Source organism: Thalassophryne amazonica, chromosome 16, assembly GCF_902500255.1.
Source record: "Thalassophryne amazonica chromosome 16, fThaAma1.1, whole genome shotgun sequence".
NCBI classification, from domain to species: Eukaryota; Metazoa; Chordata; class Actinopteri; order Batrachoidiformes; family Batrachoididae; genus Thalassophryne; species Thalassophryne amazonica.
This window is the reverse complement of record NC_047118.1, coordinates 54632320-54654871: the sequence shown is the minus strand read 5'-3', so window position 1 is coordinate 54654871 and position 22552 is coordinate 54632320. Positions and strand designations below refer to the sequence as shown.

The 22552-nt window shown below is 42.6% G+C and overlaps 1 protein-coding gene across 3 annotated transcripts in view; it reads right to left on the bottom strand.

Moving 5' to 3' along the window:
• The window catches only part of cyth1a (cytohesin 1a), a 195110-nt gene that overhangs the window by 116346 nt on the left and 56212 nt on the right, over positions 1 to 22552 (bottom strand). Inside the window, exon 1 of one of the 3 annotated variants that reach the window (XM_034190842.1) lies at positions 7296 to 7548. The exons of the other annotated variants lie outside the window; for them this stretch is intronic. Within the exon in view, the coding sequence (XP_034046733.1) occupies positions 7296 to 7323 (28 nt within the window). The 5' untranslated portion in view covers positions 7324 to 7548. Of the gene's footprint in view, positions 1 to 7295; positions 7549 to 22552 lie in introns of those variants that run through there. 3 annotated transcript variants of the gene reach the window in all.

The following is a 22552-nucleotide window of genomic DNA, read 5'->3' as shown; positions in this document are numbered from 1 at the left end:
GTGCAGCCAGACAGGAAAGTTATTCTTTTTTTAAAGCTTTCAGCAACACACAGCTCCACCCCTAGGGAATGGTTCAAACAGGAAGTCCTGAAATCCTTCTCCCAGGCTGTTTTACATCCGCATCAGACAAGAAAACTTTCTTAAAATCAGGTAGCAGATCAAAACTCACTGTGTTGTATGGAGAGAAAAAAAAACTATAAGTGGACATAAGCTTCAGTCTCACTGTGAGCCTTGATTGGAGTAAGCAGGTACAGAAAATGAATGAATAAATAAGTGAACAACATCATGCTTTAGAACAAGCTTTTAAAGTGATGCTTTGCAGCAGGATGGGATCGAGGTTCATCAGATACCACAAATTTGACATAAGACACGTCAAGTGACACTGCGTGACAAAAGGTTTTTTTTGGGGGGGGGGGGGCTAATCTTTGTCTTTGCAGCAAAACGGTGTCGAAACTGTAGCCTCCACACAAGCTGCAGAATGTCACATCCTGCAAACGCTACTTTCCTGTTTGTGAGCTTTTCACACAGCTCAGAAGGCCATACTCATGCCAAAGAGAAAGCCACCCATCCTGTGGGAAAAGCAAGCAAATGCTCACACTTCTACCTTCTGAACTAGTAAAACCCTTCAGTCCTGTCGGGGGGGTCTGGCCTTTCATGTGTATAATGCATGTTGTAATGTGCAAGTTGGAAAAAAAAAGTGAAGACTCCACACCTTACAGATACCTTTATATACCACCAGAACAGATCCTTGTCATTTGATTGGTGGTTTGTATGTCACATGATATTGAACATTCCTCCCATTTGCCATTGTGCTCCATTTACTGTGCAATTTTGGTTTCATATGATTTATACCATTGCACGCTGCGACTACCGCGTGCGCACGAGCAGCGACGGCACATTAGCAGCTTATTGATGGTCGCTGCTCATTCACGCAAAAAACAAATCCTGTATGCCGTAAGCCATCTGGAGGCTTTTGCAATATTCGCTGGGGCGTATCTAGCTAAAGTAGAACAGCTGTCGGATTAAGAGCTCAACAAACGTCTGTTGCGAATTTTCACTAGACTGAGAAAAGCAGATTTTAGTCTGTACATGAAGACGACAGTGCACGGCATCAGTTATGGACTACATTATCAGGACTGTTTTGGAACTATCTGACTGTTATTGTAAGCTGACTGAGAACAATTCTGGATTGGACTGGACTGCTATTTAAAATTCGTGTTGGAGTGTTTGGAATCTGTTAATGTCAAAAGACAAAGTGACGCACACCAAAATGTAAGTCCCTTTTCTCTTGTCTTTAAATTAATCAAATGTCAAATTTTTAGGCATTATTTAAAAATTAATGACCAAAACTGGTGCTGATTACTTCAACGGTCAATTAATAACTGACTCATCTATTAATTATTGTAGCTCTGGAGAATAATTTTCAAACCTAACCAAACGCAACATAGCATGTGGAGACAACTGGAGATGGCAGGTGTCGACATGGGCTTAGCACCAATTCTCGAGCGTGATCCCGCCTGCAGGTGCCATTTTCAAAGAAATTGACTTCAGACGTGCGGACACCTGCTGGGATGAACCGGGCAGTGCTGGCAAGAGAAGAAAGCAAAAGAAACTGCGAGATAAAAAAATGAGCAACACAGAGAAGACTTTAATGGATTCTGGTGTTAGCTAATTTAACAGAAAATGTGAAGTTTAGAGTCTGATGTAAGAACATGAAGGTAGGGATGTCCAGATCCAGATTTTTTGGCTTCTGATCCGGTATTTTAAATGATTAGTCTTGCCAATACTGATCCGATACCCATTTTGAAAGCATTAAAAAACACAACCATTATTACTCTTTATTCTCCTCTCCTGAATAAAATACTATAATAAAGACATGATTTGACTTCATTCTTTCATTCATTGCATGACAGACAGAAAGTGTGGCCAAATATACATAGTGTGAATAAAAATGGAAATAGGACTAAAAAAGTAAGTCCCTTCGGCTACTCCCTTGTTTGCACTCGGGGTCACCACAGCAAATCCGAGGTGGATCTGCATGTTGAACTGGCATAGGTTTTACGCCGGATGCCCTTCCTGACGCAACTCCACATTACATGGAGAAATGTGGCAGGGGTGGGATTTGAACCCAGAACCTTCTGCACTGAAGCCAAGCGCATTAACCACTTGGCCACCAGATGAAAATATAATTGATAATCAAAATTAAAATATTGACACATATGACGACGACGCTGAAAATTAACATGAATCGGCCCGATACCATTCCCAAATCCGATACCAACTGATTCTTGCAAAACAGCCGTATCAGCATCCGATAACGATACTGAGTATTGGCTTAGGGCATCCCTACATGGAGGATCTGAAATAAAAAAGCAGCAGCAAATATTAATTTCATATACAGTTCCATAAGTTATCATATCTTTGGGCAGTGGTAACCATTATTGTACCTGTACTACAGCATAACAGAGCTGAATGCAAAAAAAGTTAATCAAGCTTTTAACTAGGTATGTCCCAATCAGGATGTTTTTTTTAAACCCTGATCCCAAGCAGAGTTATTTAATACCGCATATCTGCACACAGAGTCCCGATGCAATATTTGTGTTTTCCTGGATATTACACTTGCAAGAACCACACTGCAAATACATTGAAGTCAATCTAATCTACTGTATATGCTTGACTGTGTAAAAATAAACAATTAAAGTTATTCCTTAATGTTTTATTGATTCATTGAATAAAACAATGAGCCATGAATGGGTCCAAAATGGCTCCGGGGTAAATGTGCTGCTTCACAAACAGATGTGGGTGAGGGGCAACTGTTTGTTGTGATTTGGCGCTATATACAAGTGCTCTGATGTCACTGTTTATCTCCATAGAAACTACCCAAACAATCTCATACAAACTGTTTAAAGGGACATTACAGTGTTGTGGTGGAAATTACGGCAATAGTGTGGGACAACTATATTTTGTTTTAAAAAAATCACAACAGTTGTATGACATTGAATACCCCAATTATGTTTTGATTATTTTACTGATATTTTATTCAAAGATATTTTAAAATATTAGAAAAAAACGTTTCTTTACCATTCATTTTTATCATTGAAGATCAAAAGTCTGGGTGTGGGACAAGCACAAAACGGCAATATTTGCATATAATGATGCTGAAAGTCATCATAGACTACTAGAACAAATTTCTTAACACACTTTTATTGTAAAGATAACTATAAAAGTGTGAAATTTCCCCTTTTTTCTGTTTTTCATACAATATGATCAAAGGACATAATAAGTGCCCGTAGTCTAAGAATCACCCATATATGAAGTGAAGGAAAGTGAAACATGTTTTTGAAAGACTGACAGAGTGCTTGCTCCATATTATCGCTGTGTTGGCACTGAGCTTATGAAACAGAGCAAGACTGACACACACTTGATGATCTGTGTGAATAAAGTAGACTTGCTGCATATTTAACACAAAGGAGAGCGATAATGAGAATTTAAAACGTGCACCGCAGCTCTATTGTGTACCAGCAGCAGTGTGAACTGGCTGCTCACTCCACTGGCACAGCATGTATGAGATGAAGCAAAAGGAAATGCATATTAATCTAGTGATCCGGATTTAATTCCTATAGTATCGAGTCATCAAAAAATGCTTCAATCGGGCCCAATTACAATAGCTTCTATCAGCTTGGGACATCCCTACTTGTAACCCAGACATTCAGGGTGAATTTGAGGTAGCTATACATCCAAACTGGATGAATGGTGATTTTTGTGTGTGGACCCCACATTTATAACAGATCTAGAGCATACACCACAAGAAGTAATTGTTCAACGACATGAGGTGCATAAACAAACCTGATGTTGTTCCACATGGCTCAGTTGGTGAGCTTTTCTGTGCATCATTGCTGGAAGAATGTGGAAATGTACACATTTACATGTCAGCACTGTGTCCTGTTGGTGGGTGGTCAAAGGTGACGCCCATCACCACACATCAGCCAAATGTGCAGTTGCGTTGAACTACTGTAGTATTGTATATCTGCCTGAGTGGAAAGAAAATCTGCACCTGATTCAAAATGAATCTAAAATATGATTATGTGGAGATGATTACAATTATCCAACCAGTGGGCATTAGTGCCAGGCCAGGCACACGGTTCTGCAGGCCCATTAGAGCTCTCAGCACCACTCATTACAGAACCATTAGTGACAACTACTTTAACTCTCCAGACCTCCCACCTCTAAGTGGCAGATACAAATGGACTTGAAGAAGAAAATGGTCTCTTTGCCTCTCTCATCTCTTGCCGGGTAAAACAATGCAGCTGTGTGCCAACCAATGAGGGGAATTCATGCAAGTTCTCCGACTCCAACAGCAGAACAAAGAAGCAGTAGAGTTTAGCAGGATCAGAGGTTCACTGTTCCTCTAATACGATTATTTGTGACGCAAGTCAAGGGTGCTAATTAATGCTGCCAGACAAACTACACAACAACAATAATGGCATTCTGACTACCTTCACACATGGCGGTCATTTTGACGTATTTATAGCAAAAGTGTACAAGAATTTCAAACAAAACAACCTCATCTTTCCAGGTCATGTGTCTTTTACAGTAAGGACTACAATGCAGTCTACATTTAGCAGTCCAACAGTAAAATACATTTTAAAAAATAATGTAAAATTTAAGTCACTTTTAGGAGTATTAACCAAAAGCATAACCTCAAATCTAGCAGTGCCACAAAACATCTTAGAGTAAAATATGTGACGTTATAGTTCATGTAATTTGAAGTTTTGCACAGGCCATAAATAATGTTTCAAAGGTTAAAAACATATTAATATTGGATGGACACAGCGTTTGCCGCTGTCTTAAAAAACTTACATGCAGTAGCTTTAATCGAGTGAGGCAGACAGCTACAGTCATGCAGTTTTTCCTCACCATCTAACCATGTGACAGAGTGGAAATGTAAATCCTTTTTTTTTCAATAAATGTATTTGAATTGAGATTCGCATTGGATGAAGTTACTAGCTTGGTTTTGTTTGTAATGTACGAGGTCTATTAGAAAAGTATCCGACATTATTTTTTTCAAAAACCATATGGATTTAAATCACGTGTGATTGCGTCAGACAAGCTTGAACCCTCGTGCACATGCGTGAGTTTTTCCACGCCTGTCAGTTGCGTCATTCGCCTGTGAGCAGGCTTTGAGTGAGGAGTGGTCCACCCCTCTTGTCGTTGTTTCATTGCCAGGAAATGGCATAATGATTTGGGCTTTTTTTCCCCATCAGAATTTTTTCAGAAACTGTTAGAGACAGGCAGCTGGAAACCATTAGAAAAATTTATCTGGCTTTCGGTGAAAATGTTACAGGCTTGGTAGAGAATAAGGAGTGTTACTGACGCTTTAAGGACGGCCCCCAGCGGCTGTGGGGCGCGCCGCACTCCGAAGCCGCCATCGACAGGCTGAACGACCATTTCATTTCTAAATGGATGGCTGTCTGGATCCGTGACCATCGTGTGCAATTTCTCTGGTTATCACAAGAGCTGGACATCAACCATTTTCCGGCAGATTTCACTTTTAACAAGAGATTTTGTCATGGAAAGCCGAGCGGAGGCTTCGAGCGTCACAATGGATTCGCTTCTGGAGCGAGACAAAACCACCTTCGTTTTGGTCTCACAGGACGGCTTTGAGATGGCGTTCAGACAGCTGTCGGTGGTTTTTCCATCGAGTGATTATCCGAGAAATTGTGGATGTGCCTGGACATGCCAAAACATGTCCCGTGAGGCTTCATCATGGCATTGCTGTGCACCATGCGGCACCGCCGCGACGCGCGGAATTCCTCCGCACGTCTGTCTCAATGTGCCGAGAAAGTGCTGCCACGTCTTTTCACAATTCCTGTGCTAGTCAGACGACGTCCCGGATAAAACACAGCGTCCAGTTTGGAAATGAACGGCACATTCCACTGTTACAGGAGTTTTTGTCATGGAAAGAGGAGCGGAGGCTTCGCGCGTCGCCGGTGGCAGTAAACTCGCATGTACAGATCACACTTTTAAAAATAAATGCATCAGCGAGGCGGGTTTGTGGTGAAATATGAATCACTGGACACAGTGTAATGTTACATTTAAAAACAGTAACAAACATGGAAATAAAAAATAAGCAGGACGGCATTGTTTTGCTCCTGCTGCAGTCCATTTTGTTGTGTACAAGTCCTTTTCTCATTCGTTAAATGCGGTACTTGTCAACTGATGTCCAGCAAGTCCATCTGAAAGTTTTGTGCATGCTCAAAACTTTGAGCGTGCTATAAAGTATAATGTGTTAAGGGTAAGCAATTCACCAAAAATGTGTTGAAACCAACAGAACCTCTGACAGACTTAATCTTGCTCACATGGGTTAATTCGGTCAGTACTTCAGGGATTTCAACAGAAAACATGTTCAGTAGCTGATGTTTTTAATAAAGAAAAAATAAAGGGAAAAAAGGGTTTTGAAACTTGATGGAACTTAGACAATTTTAAGATACCAACCATCCTCTTGTTCTCGCTTCTATGATATAGCATAAGCTGTTACTATTGATAGGATACCATACACAGATTGCAAATTGCTATTTGTACAGCAGCGGTTCATGCACAGCATGCCTATATTTTGAGCTTGAAATTCATGAACTGCATCCTGTAAGGCTTCAACATCAGAATTTCCCTTTTTAATTACTCCATCGTAGTATTTTGTTATTGGATGCCGTATGAAGTGGCATAATATGGTTCCATATCAGTAACTACTTCAAACAATATATGCTAGGATTTTTTTCTGTTTTATATCACTGTAATAAATGGAATGTTGTTGATATTTGGACTAATACTTAAGATATCAGATATTTACGTTATGTAACGACCTAATATTGATAAGATATTTAAAGGCATGCCCTTAGAATTTACCCCACAGATTATAAAAATTGTTTTTTAATTGTCCAATTAACAGGTGATAAAAGCTTATGCTACTAAAAAAATATTAAAAGTCTATATTATTTTGTAACAATTAATTTAACAGAAAGCATAACGAAGAAATCCGTGATTACACTGTATGTGTGTACTTTATTTTGTAAAATGTTCAATATTTTATTCCAATTCTTTTTAACTTTACTGCAGTAAAATGGTAAATGAGTCAACAAGGCCAGACACACTTCCACCATTAAAGTCACTTAGAAAACCTGACTTATAACTACACACTGTTACAATAACTTTGTTAACATTCAGACGTAGATTTATATACATATAAAAAACCGAGTCGAAGGAAAAGTTTATTTTTCTGACTGACTGATTTCACTCACCGACTCCGTCTTCTGATTTTAGCACCATGTTGTCTGCGCCGCGCAGCTCCGAGTCCGTAAACTTAAGGCAAGTAGATTTGTCAGATTAAAACTTTCACCGGATATCAGCGTGGATCAGTACACCGACGGTTTACTTGTTATCTCCCTGTTAAGCGATACTCCGCAGAATTATTTCCTCGGCAATCTATCAACAGCTCCAGGGAGCGGTTACATTCGACGAGGACTTTAACCAGCCTCTCTAAGGTAACACGCTGTCAAGGCACAGAGTGACATCTTAACCAACCTCCCGGATAGACCTTCAAAATAAAAGAGCAAAGGGTTTTTAGTGTGGCGGGCGGATGTGCATGAGTCAACTCTTTTGATATAGTTTATTTCCCTTTTTTTACCATTTTAATAGACGATTTTCATCTGGTTTTAGTTGTGTCCAAATGCATCAATTGCTCCATTTCAATTTTGTTATATCTAATATATTATATTAGATAAACACGCAGGTGTTAACAGTAAAATATCCTAATCTAGCTGCACGTAGAAAATTTGCTCAAAAATGACCTAAACCGATATACTCTGGGGATTAAACTAGATATTTAACATATCTGAAATCATTTGAACTGGATTGTTTTGTTTTCACCAAAGAAAGGTTTATTAATATAGACTGCATGGCATTTGCACAATTAATAATCAAAATGCTGTTTAGCATAATAACCTCATAAAGCAAAATGCACAGACTGACGCAAGCAGAGAAATGTGCAAAGGCAATTTCATTTAAATGTCAAAATTATGACAAAGTGGCACCCTTATTTTGAAGCAACGCATGGTACATTTCTCATAATCATCACTGCACAACTTGACTACTCAGACTTTTTTTCTGTTACTAGCCTGAGTGGGGGCGGGGACAATGATTGACAGATATTGCTGTTGACTGACGTGTGTGGGGGGGGGGCTGTATTTTCATTACCACATCCGCTGACTACAGACACATGCGATTGCTGTTCTACTTTTAAAGTCTGTATCACTAGTAAATAAAATATCAAATGAGCTGACTACTTAAAGAATTATGAAAATATTGATGTAGTATTTCATTTTATTTTTGGTGCTATATGCCCAGAGACATGGGGAAATTAGTATGATTTCAGCTGCCTCTGAAACCTCAGGCTGTGAGGAATATGAACTTTGGTGACATCATCTCAGGTCACGCCCCTACAATGAATGGGGAAAATGTAAATGGTCTTCACAACATGGATCTTTTATCCATATGGATCTTTTTCCTTTCCTTTCATGTGGCCAGGAGAAAATTATTAACAAAGCGTGTTTACTCTCCCGAAAGCGTGGAACCGGCCGTTATTATAGTTTGCTCCACTGCGTCACATTGTCTCATGCTAAGCTAAGATGCTATGTGCGGGACACTGGCGAGCCTCGCTGAGGAGCCCGCTTCTGTGTACTGAGTCAGACAGAAAGGTGACGACGAGTGGCCGCTTTAACAGGACAGCCTGACACGGACCAGCTCTTAGCTTCATAGTGGAGTAGAGTGAAGGATTTTCTTTCACCAAAACAGATCAAATCTAGGCTCGCCTGTCAGATGTACGTTCTGGCAATTTGTAGCTAAACTTTCAGGTCTTCTTTATAAGAAAATCCTCCTCTATACCACTTCACCATGAAGCTGGATAACTGGGGATACAAAATGCAAAGCTTGAACTGTGCACAATTTCTCCAGTCACAGCCACAGAAGCCTATAATTTCTTCTGGGTTGTCTGGGTGTCTTGGTGGCTTTCCTGACTCTTCTCCTTCTTGCACAGTCACTCAGTTTTTGAGAACTGTCTACTCCATGCAGATTTACCATAGAGTGGAATACTGTTTGTATTTCTTCTTAATTGATGGAAATAAACTCCAAGACATATTCAGTGGCAGTTTTACCATCAGAGAGCCTCATCCAGAACTACCACAAAAGACTCCAAGCTGTCATTGATGTTAAAGGGGACAACACACGGTGTTAAGAACATTTTGATCAGGCTCATTTAGGTAGTTTCTGTTGTCATTATGACTTAAAAAGAGTAAACAGTTATTTGACAATAAATGGCTTCACCCAACCACTAACCACGAGTGCAACAAAAGTTTTTGTGTTATCATTCATATTCTCTGAAAAATGGGCAAAAAAACAAACAAAAACAAAATTCTGCCGATTGTATGTGCCATTTTTTAGCCAACTGGTCACAGTTCATTTTTTGCAGTTCACCACACCAGCTCTTCTGTTTAATTCACTTTAGGTTTAACTTACTTATTTTTTAACTTATTGTGTATTTTATTTTATATATATTTTGGATATCTTTTACTTTTTTAAACTTTCTTGCCTTTACCGGACCTAGAATACCGGAATTTCATTCCTTTCGTGTATTATGTGCTTGGAATTACAATAAATGAACCTTGACCTTGAAAATTAATGAATTTTTTCACGCCTGTCGATTGCGTCATTTGCTGGCAAGCAGCCTTTGTGTGAGGACCTGTGTAGTGCTCTCGGTGGTTTTTCATTGCAAGGAAAATGACGCAATGACTGGAGCAGTGCTACTGAATCAAATTTTGCCAGAAACTGGGTGACAGCCAGGTGGAAACCATCCAGAAGATTCAGACGGCTTTCGGTGAAGATGCTATGGGCGTCACACAAATTAAGGAGCGGTATAACCAGTTTAAAGACGTCCGCACAACAGTGGAGAGCGAGCCATGCTCCAGTCGGCCATCAACATGCTAAAATGACCAGATCATTTCCAAAGTGAACGCTGTGGTGATGCGGGAGCATCGTGTGACTGTCCGAGAAATTGCGGAAGAGGTGGACGTCAGCACTTTTTCGGTACATTCCATTGTGACAGAAGATTTGGCCATGAAACGAGTGGCTGTGAAATTCATGCCGAAGCTGCTGATGGCGGAGCAAAAGCACCTCCGTGTTGAAGTCTCACAGGACATGCTGTGACATGTCCACCTCTTCCACAATTTCTCGGATAGTCACACGACTGAAAAGCCACTGAAAGCTGTATGAATCATCCGAGTGGTTTCCACCTGGCTGTTGCCCAGTTTCTGGCAAAATTTGATGCGGTAGCGCTGCTCCAGTCGTTCCATTTTTTTCCTTGCAATGAAAACCACCGAGAGCACTACACACATCCTCACACAAAGGCTGCTTGCCAGCAACTGACGCAATCGACAGGCGTGAAAAAGTTCACGCATGCGCACGAAGGTTCATGGTTGGCTCATGCAAGCACACGTGATTCAAATCCATCAGGTTTTTGCAAAAAAAAAAAAAAAAAAGTCGGATACTTTTCTAACAAACCTCATATGGTCAGTCTGTAGATTTGTGCAATACTGCCGCATCCGGACAGTAGCTTTGCACACTTGCAGAAGTCACGCACAGTAGCAGAATTCCAATATGGCTCTGGAATTTTCCACCTTTGTTCACTGTGCAGAACATTTGCACTGCTTCAAAATGTTCATGCCTGTGTACCGTACGGAATTGTGGGCAGGTGATGTCATTGTAGGTGTAGGTAGCTAACACAGCGTACAGCACCCTGCTCAGCGTGCCGCTCTTGCTGGAGCACATCTCTGCTACTTTGGCATTGTGGGATAGCTCGCCGGACTACTTTCGCCTGACCCAGTACTGAATTTGCTGACATTTGCTGGATGAGTGTGAGTACTGACTTACGATCATTTAGGCATAAAAACACACGAGATCCACATGTTCTTGTGCCAAATATACTCCTTATGTGTTTGTTACCCATAAAAATGCACTGTCATCACAAATACAGCATTGTTTGGGAACTACTCTTTGCGCAAGAATTCATCAAGCATGTCGGCAGCGGGTGCGCACTAACACAGAATATACAAAAACTGTATAGTTGTTCGGCCAAAACGAGCACGTCCACTTTTAGCTTGCCATAAGCTAAGCTAGTGGCGCTCGTGAGGGTATGAGTGTACAGTACATGTGGCTCTTATGTCTTTTTCGTGTCCCAGTCACGAAAAGCGGCCCATTTTCATGACAGTTTTTTTTTTTTGCTATTTATAATCTCTCCCTTCTCCGAACTCTAACCATAGCTATAGCGTAAGTGCTTACCATCCCCTAACCCAAACCATAAGTCCTGCCCCCTTGGCCCCACATTTCATGCCCCCTGTCATGTAAAGCACTTCATTTTCATGCCTTTGTCATGAACCCATAGATTCATGTACTTTTCATAATGCCGCCACAAACTGCTGTGAGACTGGGTTGGATTTGTGATGAATGGTGTTAAAGAGGAACCACAACAAAGTCTTTCCCAGCGTTCCGCCCGTAGATTCCCGGAAGACAACCCATTCCCACCGCAGTATCGTGACACCCGACGTCTGCTGATCATATCGTCTAATCATGGTATCGTATTATAGATACACTGTTACATTAACAACATTCTTCAGTGCAAACAGCTGCAGATCGTGAACGTGAACTTTGCCCGTTTGAGGAATGTGTTAGACTGTTCAGCTGCATGCATTTACATGCAGGAACAAAACCCTCTTCATTTACAATGTTCTCCAGAATGACATGAGCTTCATGTTTGCGAAAATTCAACATCACACCAAGCGTCAGCTCTATAGCTCAGGAAGTGCTGATAACAGTGCGCATCATCTGCAGATGACCATTTGCTGACAAGGTCACACGACTTTCTGTTTTCACTCATTCTGTGTTGGTTTTGTTTTTTCTTTCTGACAGATCTTCCAGCAGCACTTCAGAGAGCAGATGAACTGCTGTTCGTGAAATGAATCTTGATCGCGCCACAGAGACCACATTGTCAGCTGCTGGACTTTGAGCTGCACAAATGAGGCGTTCATGGGCAGCGGTTTGAAGGGGAGCTACTGAAGTGGACCTGCAGATTGTACAGATTTTCAGAGTCTAATGATGTGCCACACGAGCTTCAATCAAAGGGTGAAATCCCTGAGTTTGGTCTTGATCTCAGGGGTAATGGTTATACATAAAAATGAAAATGCACATTTTCCCACCGTCTGACAATTTAAGGAAATCTAGAGAAAAGACAAAGTATTCAAAGTAGACAAAGTACTTCTACTTGGTCTCTTCTTCAGCTGTAAGTGTAGCATTCCTTCTTGAGTTCCTGTTTTCATCAACAGGCAGGGACAGGCTCAGGTTTTTGTATTTTTTTTTTTTATTGCAACATCACAGGCTTGCAGATGTGAGAGCTGCTGTCTGCCGTCAGTGTTTCTTTATTAAACACAAGGCTACCAATTTGTATTTTCTTTTTACAGCCTCATATCCCACTAATGTCTCACCAGGCTCCACTTTTTTCACAACACTCCCCCACCATCTGTTCTTGGCAAGGTTGGGTAGGATTACTTTGAAAGAATACATGTGGATTACATGTATGTATGTACATACATTTGGATTACTTGTAATCTGATTACTTTTGGATTACATTTCAAAGTAATCCTACCCAACCTTGGTTCTTGGAACCTCACATGGGATGAGGAAAACTCCTAAAGAATACCATTAGTGCAAAATAACAGAAATGCATAAAACCAGAATTTATTTGTCATAGGAAAGTAACTCAGTGTGCATTACTCTTATGAGAAGAAATCACCCATATTGTTAAAGAAGTCCAATCACATGCATTATTGCTGCTGGCCCTAACTCTTCAACCTCTTCCTGACACATGCCACCATTCCCACATGTCTGAAGGCCTCCACCATCATCCCTATCCCCAAAAAAGTGACACAGACTGCTTGAATGATTACAGGCCTATTGAACTGACGTCTGTCATCATGAAGTGCCTGGAGCGATCAGTCTCCAAGCACATCAGAGACTGTCTCCCTCCCTCCTTCGACCCCCACCAATTTTCTTACACAGCAAATTGTTCTACGGAGGACGCCATCACCCTCATTCTCCACACAGATCTGAGCCACCTGGAGAAGAAGAAGAGCTATGTGAGGATGCTCTGCGTGCATGGACTACAGCTCAGTGTTTAACACCAAGATACTGGGAATTCTTTTCACCAAACTGCTGAAATTACAGAGCTGTAACTGGATTAAAAACTTTCTGACCAGCCACCCACAGTCTGTGAGACTCGGTCCTCACCACTCCTCCACATTCACACACAGCACTGGTTCCCCTCAAGGCTGCGTTCTGAGCCCTCTACTGTACGCCTTGTACACCTACGATAGCTCTCCAACCCACCCAACCAACCGTATTATAAAATAATAAAATATTGCGGATGATACAACAGGGGTTGGATTCATCTGCACCGGGAATGAGATAGAGTAAGGACCTAGGTGGAGTAACTGTCACTCTGGTGCTCAGAGAACAACCTGACCCTGAACGTTCATAAGACAAAAGAACGCATCATGGACTTCAGGAAGAACCGACAGCACCACTCCCCTCCTCATAAATGAAGAATGGGTGGAAAGTGTCACCACCTTCAGGTTTCTGGGCACCCACATCTCCATAGCCCACTCCTGGACCTCCAACATCAGGGCTCTGGTTAAGAAGCTCAGCAGTTTTGAAGTGATACGCAAATGGTGTAAGGCGGCGAATCTGCAATATGGTTTTCTTCATCCTGCTCGGTTCAGAGTGACACTGGGCGGGGAGACGCACACCTTTGAGAAGCCTGAGGATGCGAAAAGATTTCTTGATGAGAAGCTGGATGTTAATGTGGACGAGTAGAAGTCATAGTCACAACTTTGTCACTTTCTCAGGTATTGTGATCCTTTTTTGTGTGTGTGTGTGTGTGCGTGCCCAATTTCTTTTTACACTTTGGTTTTGAATTATGAAGATGTGGACTGGTGCAGATGAGATCAATATAGTAAATATTATAATTTTTTTTTATAATTTTTTTGTATAATATTGACAGCATATGTTCTCAGTGTTCCATTCTTATTTTATTATTATTATTTTATATATTATAATTATTTTAACAATACAATAATTCTGGTTGAGGAGCACATACGTTGCGATATGAATAATGAGTATTCTTATGCTGGTGTGGAGCTCATAGTGAGTTTAGAAGTAGTATTGTAGCTATTACAATGTTCCTTTTGAGTATATGGGGTAGAGATGGGCTTCATTTGGGGAAGTCCCTTAGTATGGGCGGGTTGGGTTTGGGGTCTTTTATGACTTTTTATTGTTTTGTTTGTTTGTTTGTTTGTTTGTTTGGTGGTGCTGTTCTACATATAGTAATTACAGAGTGTATAGACATTTATTGGATAATCAAATCAAAATGAGTGATACTAATGGTAAGTAAGGTTAGTAGAGCTACATTACGGCTGCTTTGCTGGAATGTGAAAGGTTTGGGAAATCCAGTAAAAAGAGCTAAGGTGCTTGCACACTTAAAGTTATTACAGCCTGATGTAATTTTCATACAGGAGACACATGCTAAGCGTAATGTTCAATCTGTACTTCATGCTAATTGGCTGGGTCAGGCATATAATGCCAATTTTGGAGCTAAAGCTAGAGGGGTGGCAATTTTATTTAGAAAGAATGTGCCTTTTTCACAAACCACTGTAATTGTAGATCCTGAGGGGAGATACCTTATTCTAGCAGGCCTACTGAATGCTTTGCCTGTAACCTTTGTCAATATATATGGCCCTAATTTTGACTGTCCGGGTTTTTTTCAGAAGATTATTAAGCTACTACCAGGAGTAGATAATTCTAATATCATAATAGCAGGGGATATGAACCTTGTACTGGACACTCACGTGGATAGGAGCTCATCTGTGAAGGCACAGCAGTCTAAATCTAGTCATGTGTTAAAAAGTGCCTTGGAAAACATGAATATAGTGGATGCTTGGAGACTTCTTTCTCCTACAGGCAGAGCTTACTCCTTTTTCTCCCCCGTACATGGCTCATATTCTCGCATTGACTACATTTTCCTGGATAAGAAACTGGTCCCACTTATGAGAGATGTCACCTATCATCCCATTGTAATTTCTGACCATAGTCCTGTGTCCATAGATCTAGATTTTTCAGATTTGGCCAGCATGCGGGGGAGAAACTGGCGCCTTGATCCAACTTTACTTAAACATGAGTCCTTTCACAAGAATCTGGAGAAACATATTTTGGAGTTCATAGAAGATAACAATAAGGGCGATGTTAATGATGCAATTCTGTGGGACAGTATGAAGGCGGTAATCCGTGGCCACATCATATCCTTTACTTCAGCTAGTCGTAGATCTCAGGAATTGGCTTTGAAGGAACTGGAACTGAATTTACAGCGGTTAGAAGAAGACTATCAATCATCCCCCACAATTGAATTACTGGGCAAAATCACAAAAATGAAATGTGAATATAATTCTCTTCTGGGCAAACAAGTCGGCCTTCAAATTGCTAAATGTAAACAAAAATTTTTTGAATTGGGTGATAAGCCTCATAAATTACTTGCAAGATTACTCAGAAAATCTCAAGCATCAAAAACAATACTTTCGATTAGAGACAAAAGTGGGCAGATAGTTAGGGATCCTAAACGAATAAATGAATGCTTTGAAGAGTTTTATTATAAACTTTATAGCTCTAAAAGCACAGCCAGTCAGTCAGAAATCAAGGATTTCCTAGAAAACTGTAATCTTCCCAAACTAGATGATGATGCAGTTGCAGACTTGGAAGCAGAATTTACCTTAGAAGAGGTCAAAGCTGCTATACAACAGCTTCCAAACAATAAGACTCCAGGACCAGATGGCTTTGGTGCGGAGTTTTATAAAACTTACACCTCACTGTTAGCCCCCTTGATTCTACGTATGCTGAATTACTCGAAATTGTCTAGCTCTCTGCCAAAATCATTATATTATGGCGTAATATCACTGATCCTCAACAAAGATCGCGACCCCTTATCTGTCTCATCTTATCGTCCTATTTCTCTTCTTTCTGTAGAGACCAAGATATTGACAAAGATTTTATCAAATCATCTTAAAGAGCACATCTCTAAAATTGTACACCCTGACCAAACGGGGTTTATCCCCAATCGCCACATCTATTTTCATTTACGTAGATTGTTTAATCTCATATATAGTCCGGCTAGCTGCTCAGATGACTCCATAGTGGTGGCGTTGGATGCTGAGAAGGCCTTCGACCAGGTTGAGTGACCATATATGTTTACTGTATTATCTAAATTTGGGTTTGGTGATTCTTTTATTAATTGATTTTTAACGTGTTTTTTTTCTTAGCGTTTTTTATCTTTTTATTTTGGTTTGTAAAGCGTCTTTGAGTGTCCAGAAAAGCGCTATACAAATAAAATGTATTATTATTATTATTAATTGGATAAAAATCTTATATAAAGAACCAACTGCCTCAGTAATAACTAATAATAATATATCAAAATCCTTTAGATTACATAGAGGCACACGACAAGGAGATCCCATCTCTCCTTTTCTGTTCGCATTGGTTTTGGAACCTCTAGCAGCTCGTATCTGCTTAAATCAGGACATATTACCGATAATACATCAACGTTTACCTCACAAATTCTCTGCCTATGCTGATGATGTGGTTCTATTCATATCTAAACCTGAGTCCTCTATTGGCCCTTTACTACAGCTTATTGATGAATTTGGTTCCTTCTCAGGATATAAAATAAACTGGACGAAAAGTGAACTTATGCCTTTGTCGGGAGGGGCAAATATGGCTTATTTGCGAAGTACCCCGTTTAGACTAGCTCTAGATAAGTTTGAGTGCCTTGGTGTTGTAGTTACACGCAATATATCACAACTATTGAAGCTGAACTGGGATAGCAAGGTTAATCAATTAGAGAAAAAGTTTTGGTCTACATTGCCTATCTCGTTAGTGGGGCGAATTAATGCCATTAAAATGGTGTCGCATACCTAGATTCTTATATATCTTTCAGTCCATCCCAATATGCATTCCTCTGGTGTACTTTAAAAAGCTTGATTCTATTATATCATCTTTTATTTGGGCAGGAACGTCCCTAGAATTTCTAGCGAACATCTGATTAAACATAAGACTTGTGGAGGCTTCGGTCTCCCAAACTTTAGATTATATTATTTGGCTGCACACCTAAACATTTTTTCTTTTTGGCGCAAATGCATAAAAGGAGCTGATTTAGAAGGGCAGCCTTCATGGTTGATTATGGAACACACATCTTGTCGGAAAACTTGTCTCTCTGCCCTACTTAACAGCCCGACAAAGGTAAAAGATACACGTTATAGTAGAAATCCTATAATTTCAAATTCTAGGAAGGTTTGGAATCAGGTTTTGAGCACAGTGAAGGGTCCTAAAATGTATCTAGATGCCCCAATATGTGATAATCATGCGTTTAAGCCAGGGATGGAAGATGTTGCATTTGCGACATGGAGACAAAAGGGGATATGCTCCCTAAAAGATGTGTATATTGACGGACATTTAGCATCTTTTCAACAATTTAGTCTGAAATTTAATCTCCCCAAATCGCATTTTTTCAGATTCTTACAGTTGCGACATTTCATCAAAGCCTCTATTCTACAATATGAGACTGTCCCACAGCATTCTGCCCTTGATAACATTATGTCTGTTAAATCATACTCTAGAGGTGCTGTGTCTCGCCTTTATAATATTTTAGTAAATATACATATTCCCATATCCGACTCTTTTAGGACGCAATGGCAAAATGACTTAGGGATAGAAATGACTGAAGAAATATGGCAGAAGTGTATTAAGAATATATATTGTAGTTCTATAAATACCAGACATACTCTGATTCAATTCAAGGTTTTGCATAGGCTGCACTTCTGTCCCACTAAACTTGGAAAAATATACAAGGATGTTTCACCTCTCTGTGCTAAGTGCTTAAAGGACCAGGGTACGTTGACTCATCTCTTTTTTCAATGCCAAAAGCTACAGCCCCTATGGAATAAACTGTTTGATCTTCTAACTAAAGCGATTGGCAGAGTGGTCCCCTATACACCCCTCACAGCATTGTTTGGGGTGACTGATCCGGGCTGGGTGAGGGATAAAAATGAGGCACAGATTATTTCTCTTAATACGCTTTTGGCCAGAAAGGTGATACTTCTTTGTTGGAAATCTGATAAACCTCCTGCTTTTGAGATGTGGCTGAGGGAATTGGGAAATGTTCTCCACCTGGAGAAAATTAGGTATACATTGTCTGGTCGGGAAGGAGTTTTTGATAAGCTATGGCAGCCAATAATCAGTTTGATAGATAAACTTAAATGATATGCACTCGTTTTTTTTTATTTTATTTATTTATTTGATGCATTCCCTATTGTTTAACTTTCCTTTTTCAGTATAATTGCTTGTAAAGTGTCACCACCTTTTGTTGTTCTGATGTGTCCACCTTACACTGTTTGTGTTCTGGAGGTGTGTTTTTGTTTGATTTTTTTGTATGCGTGTGCTTATTATATGTGAAAATCAAAAAAAAAAAAAAAAAAAAAGAAGAAGCTCAGCAGTGGCTACACTTCTTGTGTGTCCTCAGGAAGAACAACCTGGACACGATGTTGTGTGGGCTGCCAGAAGAGGAGGTACTGCTGGCCCACCACCAGAGGGCGCCCTGCCTGAAGTGCGGGCTTCAGGCACGAGAGGGCGCTGCCGCCACGGACACAGCCGGGAGTGACAGCTGTTACTCATTACTTCCTGACAGCTGTCACTCATTCTTCATCATCTCACTCCATAAAACCCAGACGTCATCTCCACCTCATCGCCGAGATATCGTACTTCATTGAAGGTAATATCCTCAGCCGTTTTGTGTTACAATATATCTGTATATTGTGAGTGTTTGCAAGAGTACCGGTTCCTCTTTCTGTGGAAGCTGAGTGAGTGCAGGACGGCACTCTTTTCCCCTGAGGAATCACTGCGGTACTCATCACATATTGAGTGAGAGGTGGAGGTGGCATTCCCACCGTTGTTGTTACTGGGTGTACACACACCCACACTTGACTGTCTTTGTTCTCGCCAGCAGTACCAGATCCGACAGTCGGAGACGGTGATCACCTGGGAATTCGGGACTTGGCGGCTCCAGTATTCACCAGGTTCGGTGGTGGCGGAAATCGTGTGGTTCCGGCTCTTCTCAGGACAGACGTCTTCTATCCTCGAGCCTGCCCACACGTCACCTTTGTAATTTGACTGTAATCATATTCTGAGATTGTCTGTATATTCGTTGTGCACATTTCACATTACATGTTACTTTTTGGCTCATCTATTGACCGTTCATTTGCGCCCCCTGCTGTGGGTCTGTGTCACTACACTTTCACAACAGGATATCTCGGCCAGCGTCATGGACTCCGAGGGGCGTCACCCGGCTGTTGAACGACCAATGGGAGAGCAGGGAGCGCAGGCGTCTGCAGGAGGCGTGATTGGTGAGCTACAGCACATTCTCACCGCCTTTACGGCTCAGTTGGATCAAATGACTGAGCAAAACATCCTCCTGAACCGCAGGGTGGAGGCTCTCTCCGCGCAGATGGCGGCGAGCGCTCAGGGCACTGCTGCAGCTCGTCCTCCTGTCGACCCTGTGCAGGATATGAACGTTCCAGTGGTGGTTCAACAACCCTTCCCACCATCCCCTGAAGCATACATAAGCCTTCCTGAGCCGTACGGAGGTTGTGTGGAGACGTGCGCGGACTTTCTTATGCAGTGTTCGCTCGTCTTCGCACAACGTCCCGTCATGTACGCATCAGATGCTAGTAAAATAGCTTATGTAATTGCTCTGCTTCGGGGTAAGGCACGCGCCTGGGCTACGGCGCTCTGGGAACAGAACTCACGGTTATCAGCATACACTGGGTTTGTGGGGGAGTTCAGAACAGTGTTTGATCACCCTAACAGAGGAGAGACCGCTTCAACTGTGCTGCTGTCAATGAGACAGGGACGCGAGAGCGCAGCCGCTTATGCAGTCAACTTCCGCATCGCGGCTGCGAGGTCCGGCTGGAATAACGTTGCGCTCTGCGCCGCCTTCATAAACGGACTGTCGTTGGTTCTGAAGGAGCAGCTGGTAGCTAAGGAGGAACCGCGGGATTTAGATGGGCTTATCGATCTCGTTATACGGTTAGACAATCGGTTGGAGGAACGCCGTCGGGAGCGAGGCGAAGGACGTGACTGGATACGCGCCGCCCCTCTCCCTTCCGGGTTCGAAAAGGGGCCGCCCTCCCCACGCTCCACAGCTGCAGCGCTTTGTGGGGCAACAGCTCCCCCTGCTGACGTTGTTAGGGAGACGCACAGGGCCAAAATGAGCAGGCTGATCCGCGGGGGTGTTTTCTCTGCAGCTCAAAGGAGCACATACAGAAAAACTGCCCCAAACGGCCAAAACGACAACACTCGCCCTTAGAGACTGGGCTAAGGGGGGGTCAAAACATTCAAGAGAGACACACACAGATTGCCACACGACTCCCAGTCACAATCCTGAGTGGGGATTTAACCCTTCAAGCCCCAGCACTGGTGGACATGGGGTCAGAAGGGAATCTGCTAGACAGCAGATGGGCAAGGGAGGTAGGGCTCCCTCTGGTGGCGCTTCCTTCGCCATTGCAGGTGCGGGCACTAGATGGCACCCTCCTCCCTTTACTCACACACAAGACACAACCAGTAACTCTGGTGGTGTCTGGAAACCATCGGGAGGAGATTGAGTTTTTTGTAACTCCTTCTACCTCCCGCATGATTTTGGGCATCCCATGGATGTTGAAGCACAATCCCCGGATTGATTGGCCGTCTGGGGTGGTGGTTCAGTGGAGCGAAACCTGGGGGCAGGTTTCTTCTTTGTGGGCAAGAAAGATGGCGGACTCCGTCCATGCATTGATTACAGGGGGCTGAATGAGATTACGGTTCGCAATCGATACCCGTTGCCATTGTTGGATTCCGTGTTCACCCCCCTGCATGGAGCCAAAATCTTTACTAAGCTGGATCTTAGAAATGCGTATCACCTGGTTCGGATCCGGAAGGGAGACGAATGGAAGACGGCATTTAACACCCCGTTAGGTCACTTTGAGTACCTGGTCATGCCGTTCGGCCTCACCAACGCCCCCCGCGACGTTCCAAGCCTTGGTTAACGACGTCTTGCGGGACTTCCTGCACCGATTCGTCTTCGTATATCTGGACGATATTCTCATCTTTTCTCCGGATCCTGAGACCCATGTCCAGCATGTACGTCAGGTCCTGCAGCGGTTGTTAGAGAACCAACTGTTTGTGAAGGGCGAGAAGTGCGAGTTTCACCGCACGTCTTTGTCCTTCCTGGGGTTTATCATCTCCTCTAACTCCGTCGCCCCTGATCCGGCCAAGGTTGCGGCGGTGAGAGATTGGCCCCAACCAACAAGCCGTAGGAAGCTGCAACAGTTCCTCGGCTTCGCTAATTTCTATAAGAGGTTCATTAAGGGCTACAGTCAGGTAGTTAGCCCCCTGACAGCCCTGACCTCTCCAAAAGTCCCCTTCACCTGGTCGGATCGGTGCGAAGCCGTGTTCAAGGAGTTGAAACGACGGTTCTCTACTGCGCCAGTTTTGGTGCAGCCCGACCCTAGCCGCCAGTTCATGGTTGAAGTGGACGCCTCTGACTCAGGGATAGGAGCCGTGCTGTCCCAGAGCGGAGAGACCGATAAGGTTCTTCACCCGTGTGCCTACTTTTCTCGCAGGTTGACCCCGGCTGAACGGAACTATGACGTCGGCAATCGAGAACTCCTTGCGGTGAAAGAGGCTCTTGAGGAGTGGAGACACCTGTTGGAGGGAGCGCCTGTGCCGTTCACGGTTTTCACTGACCATTGGAACCTGGAGTATATCAGGACCGCCAAGCGGCTGAACCCCAGGCAAGCCCGCTGGTCACTGTTCTTCGGGCATTTTGACTTCCGGATCACCTATCGCCCCGGGACCAAGAACCAGAGGTCAGATGCCTTGTCCCGAGTACACGAAGAGGAGGTGTCTGGATGTGTGGTACGCAGGCTCCACAGTGGAAGACAGGAAGAAAGTGCAGAGGGTCATAAACACTGTACAAAAGTTCATCGGCTACTCTCTGTTCAGCCTGGAAACCAACAGCACATCCTGCTGCCTGAGGAGAACTAAGGCCATCACAAGAGAGCCCACACTCCCTGCCTACCCCCAGTTTGACTTGTTGCCCTCCAAGAGATGCTACAGGTCAACAAAGTCCCACACCACCAGGCTGACAAACAGCTTTATCCCCTGGGCAATACATACTACAAAGGCCCATGGACACACGCACACGCACACGCGCACGCGCACACGCACACGCACACACACACACACACACACACACACACACACACACGTACGTACTCACCCACAGACCTATTCCCATAAACACCGCCCCCCTTCCAGGACA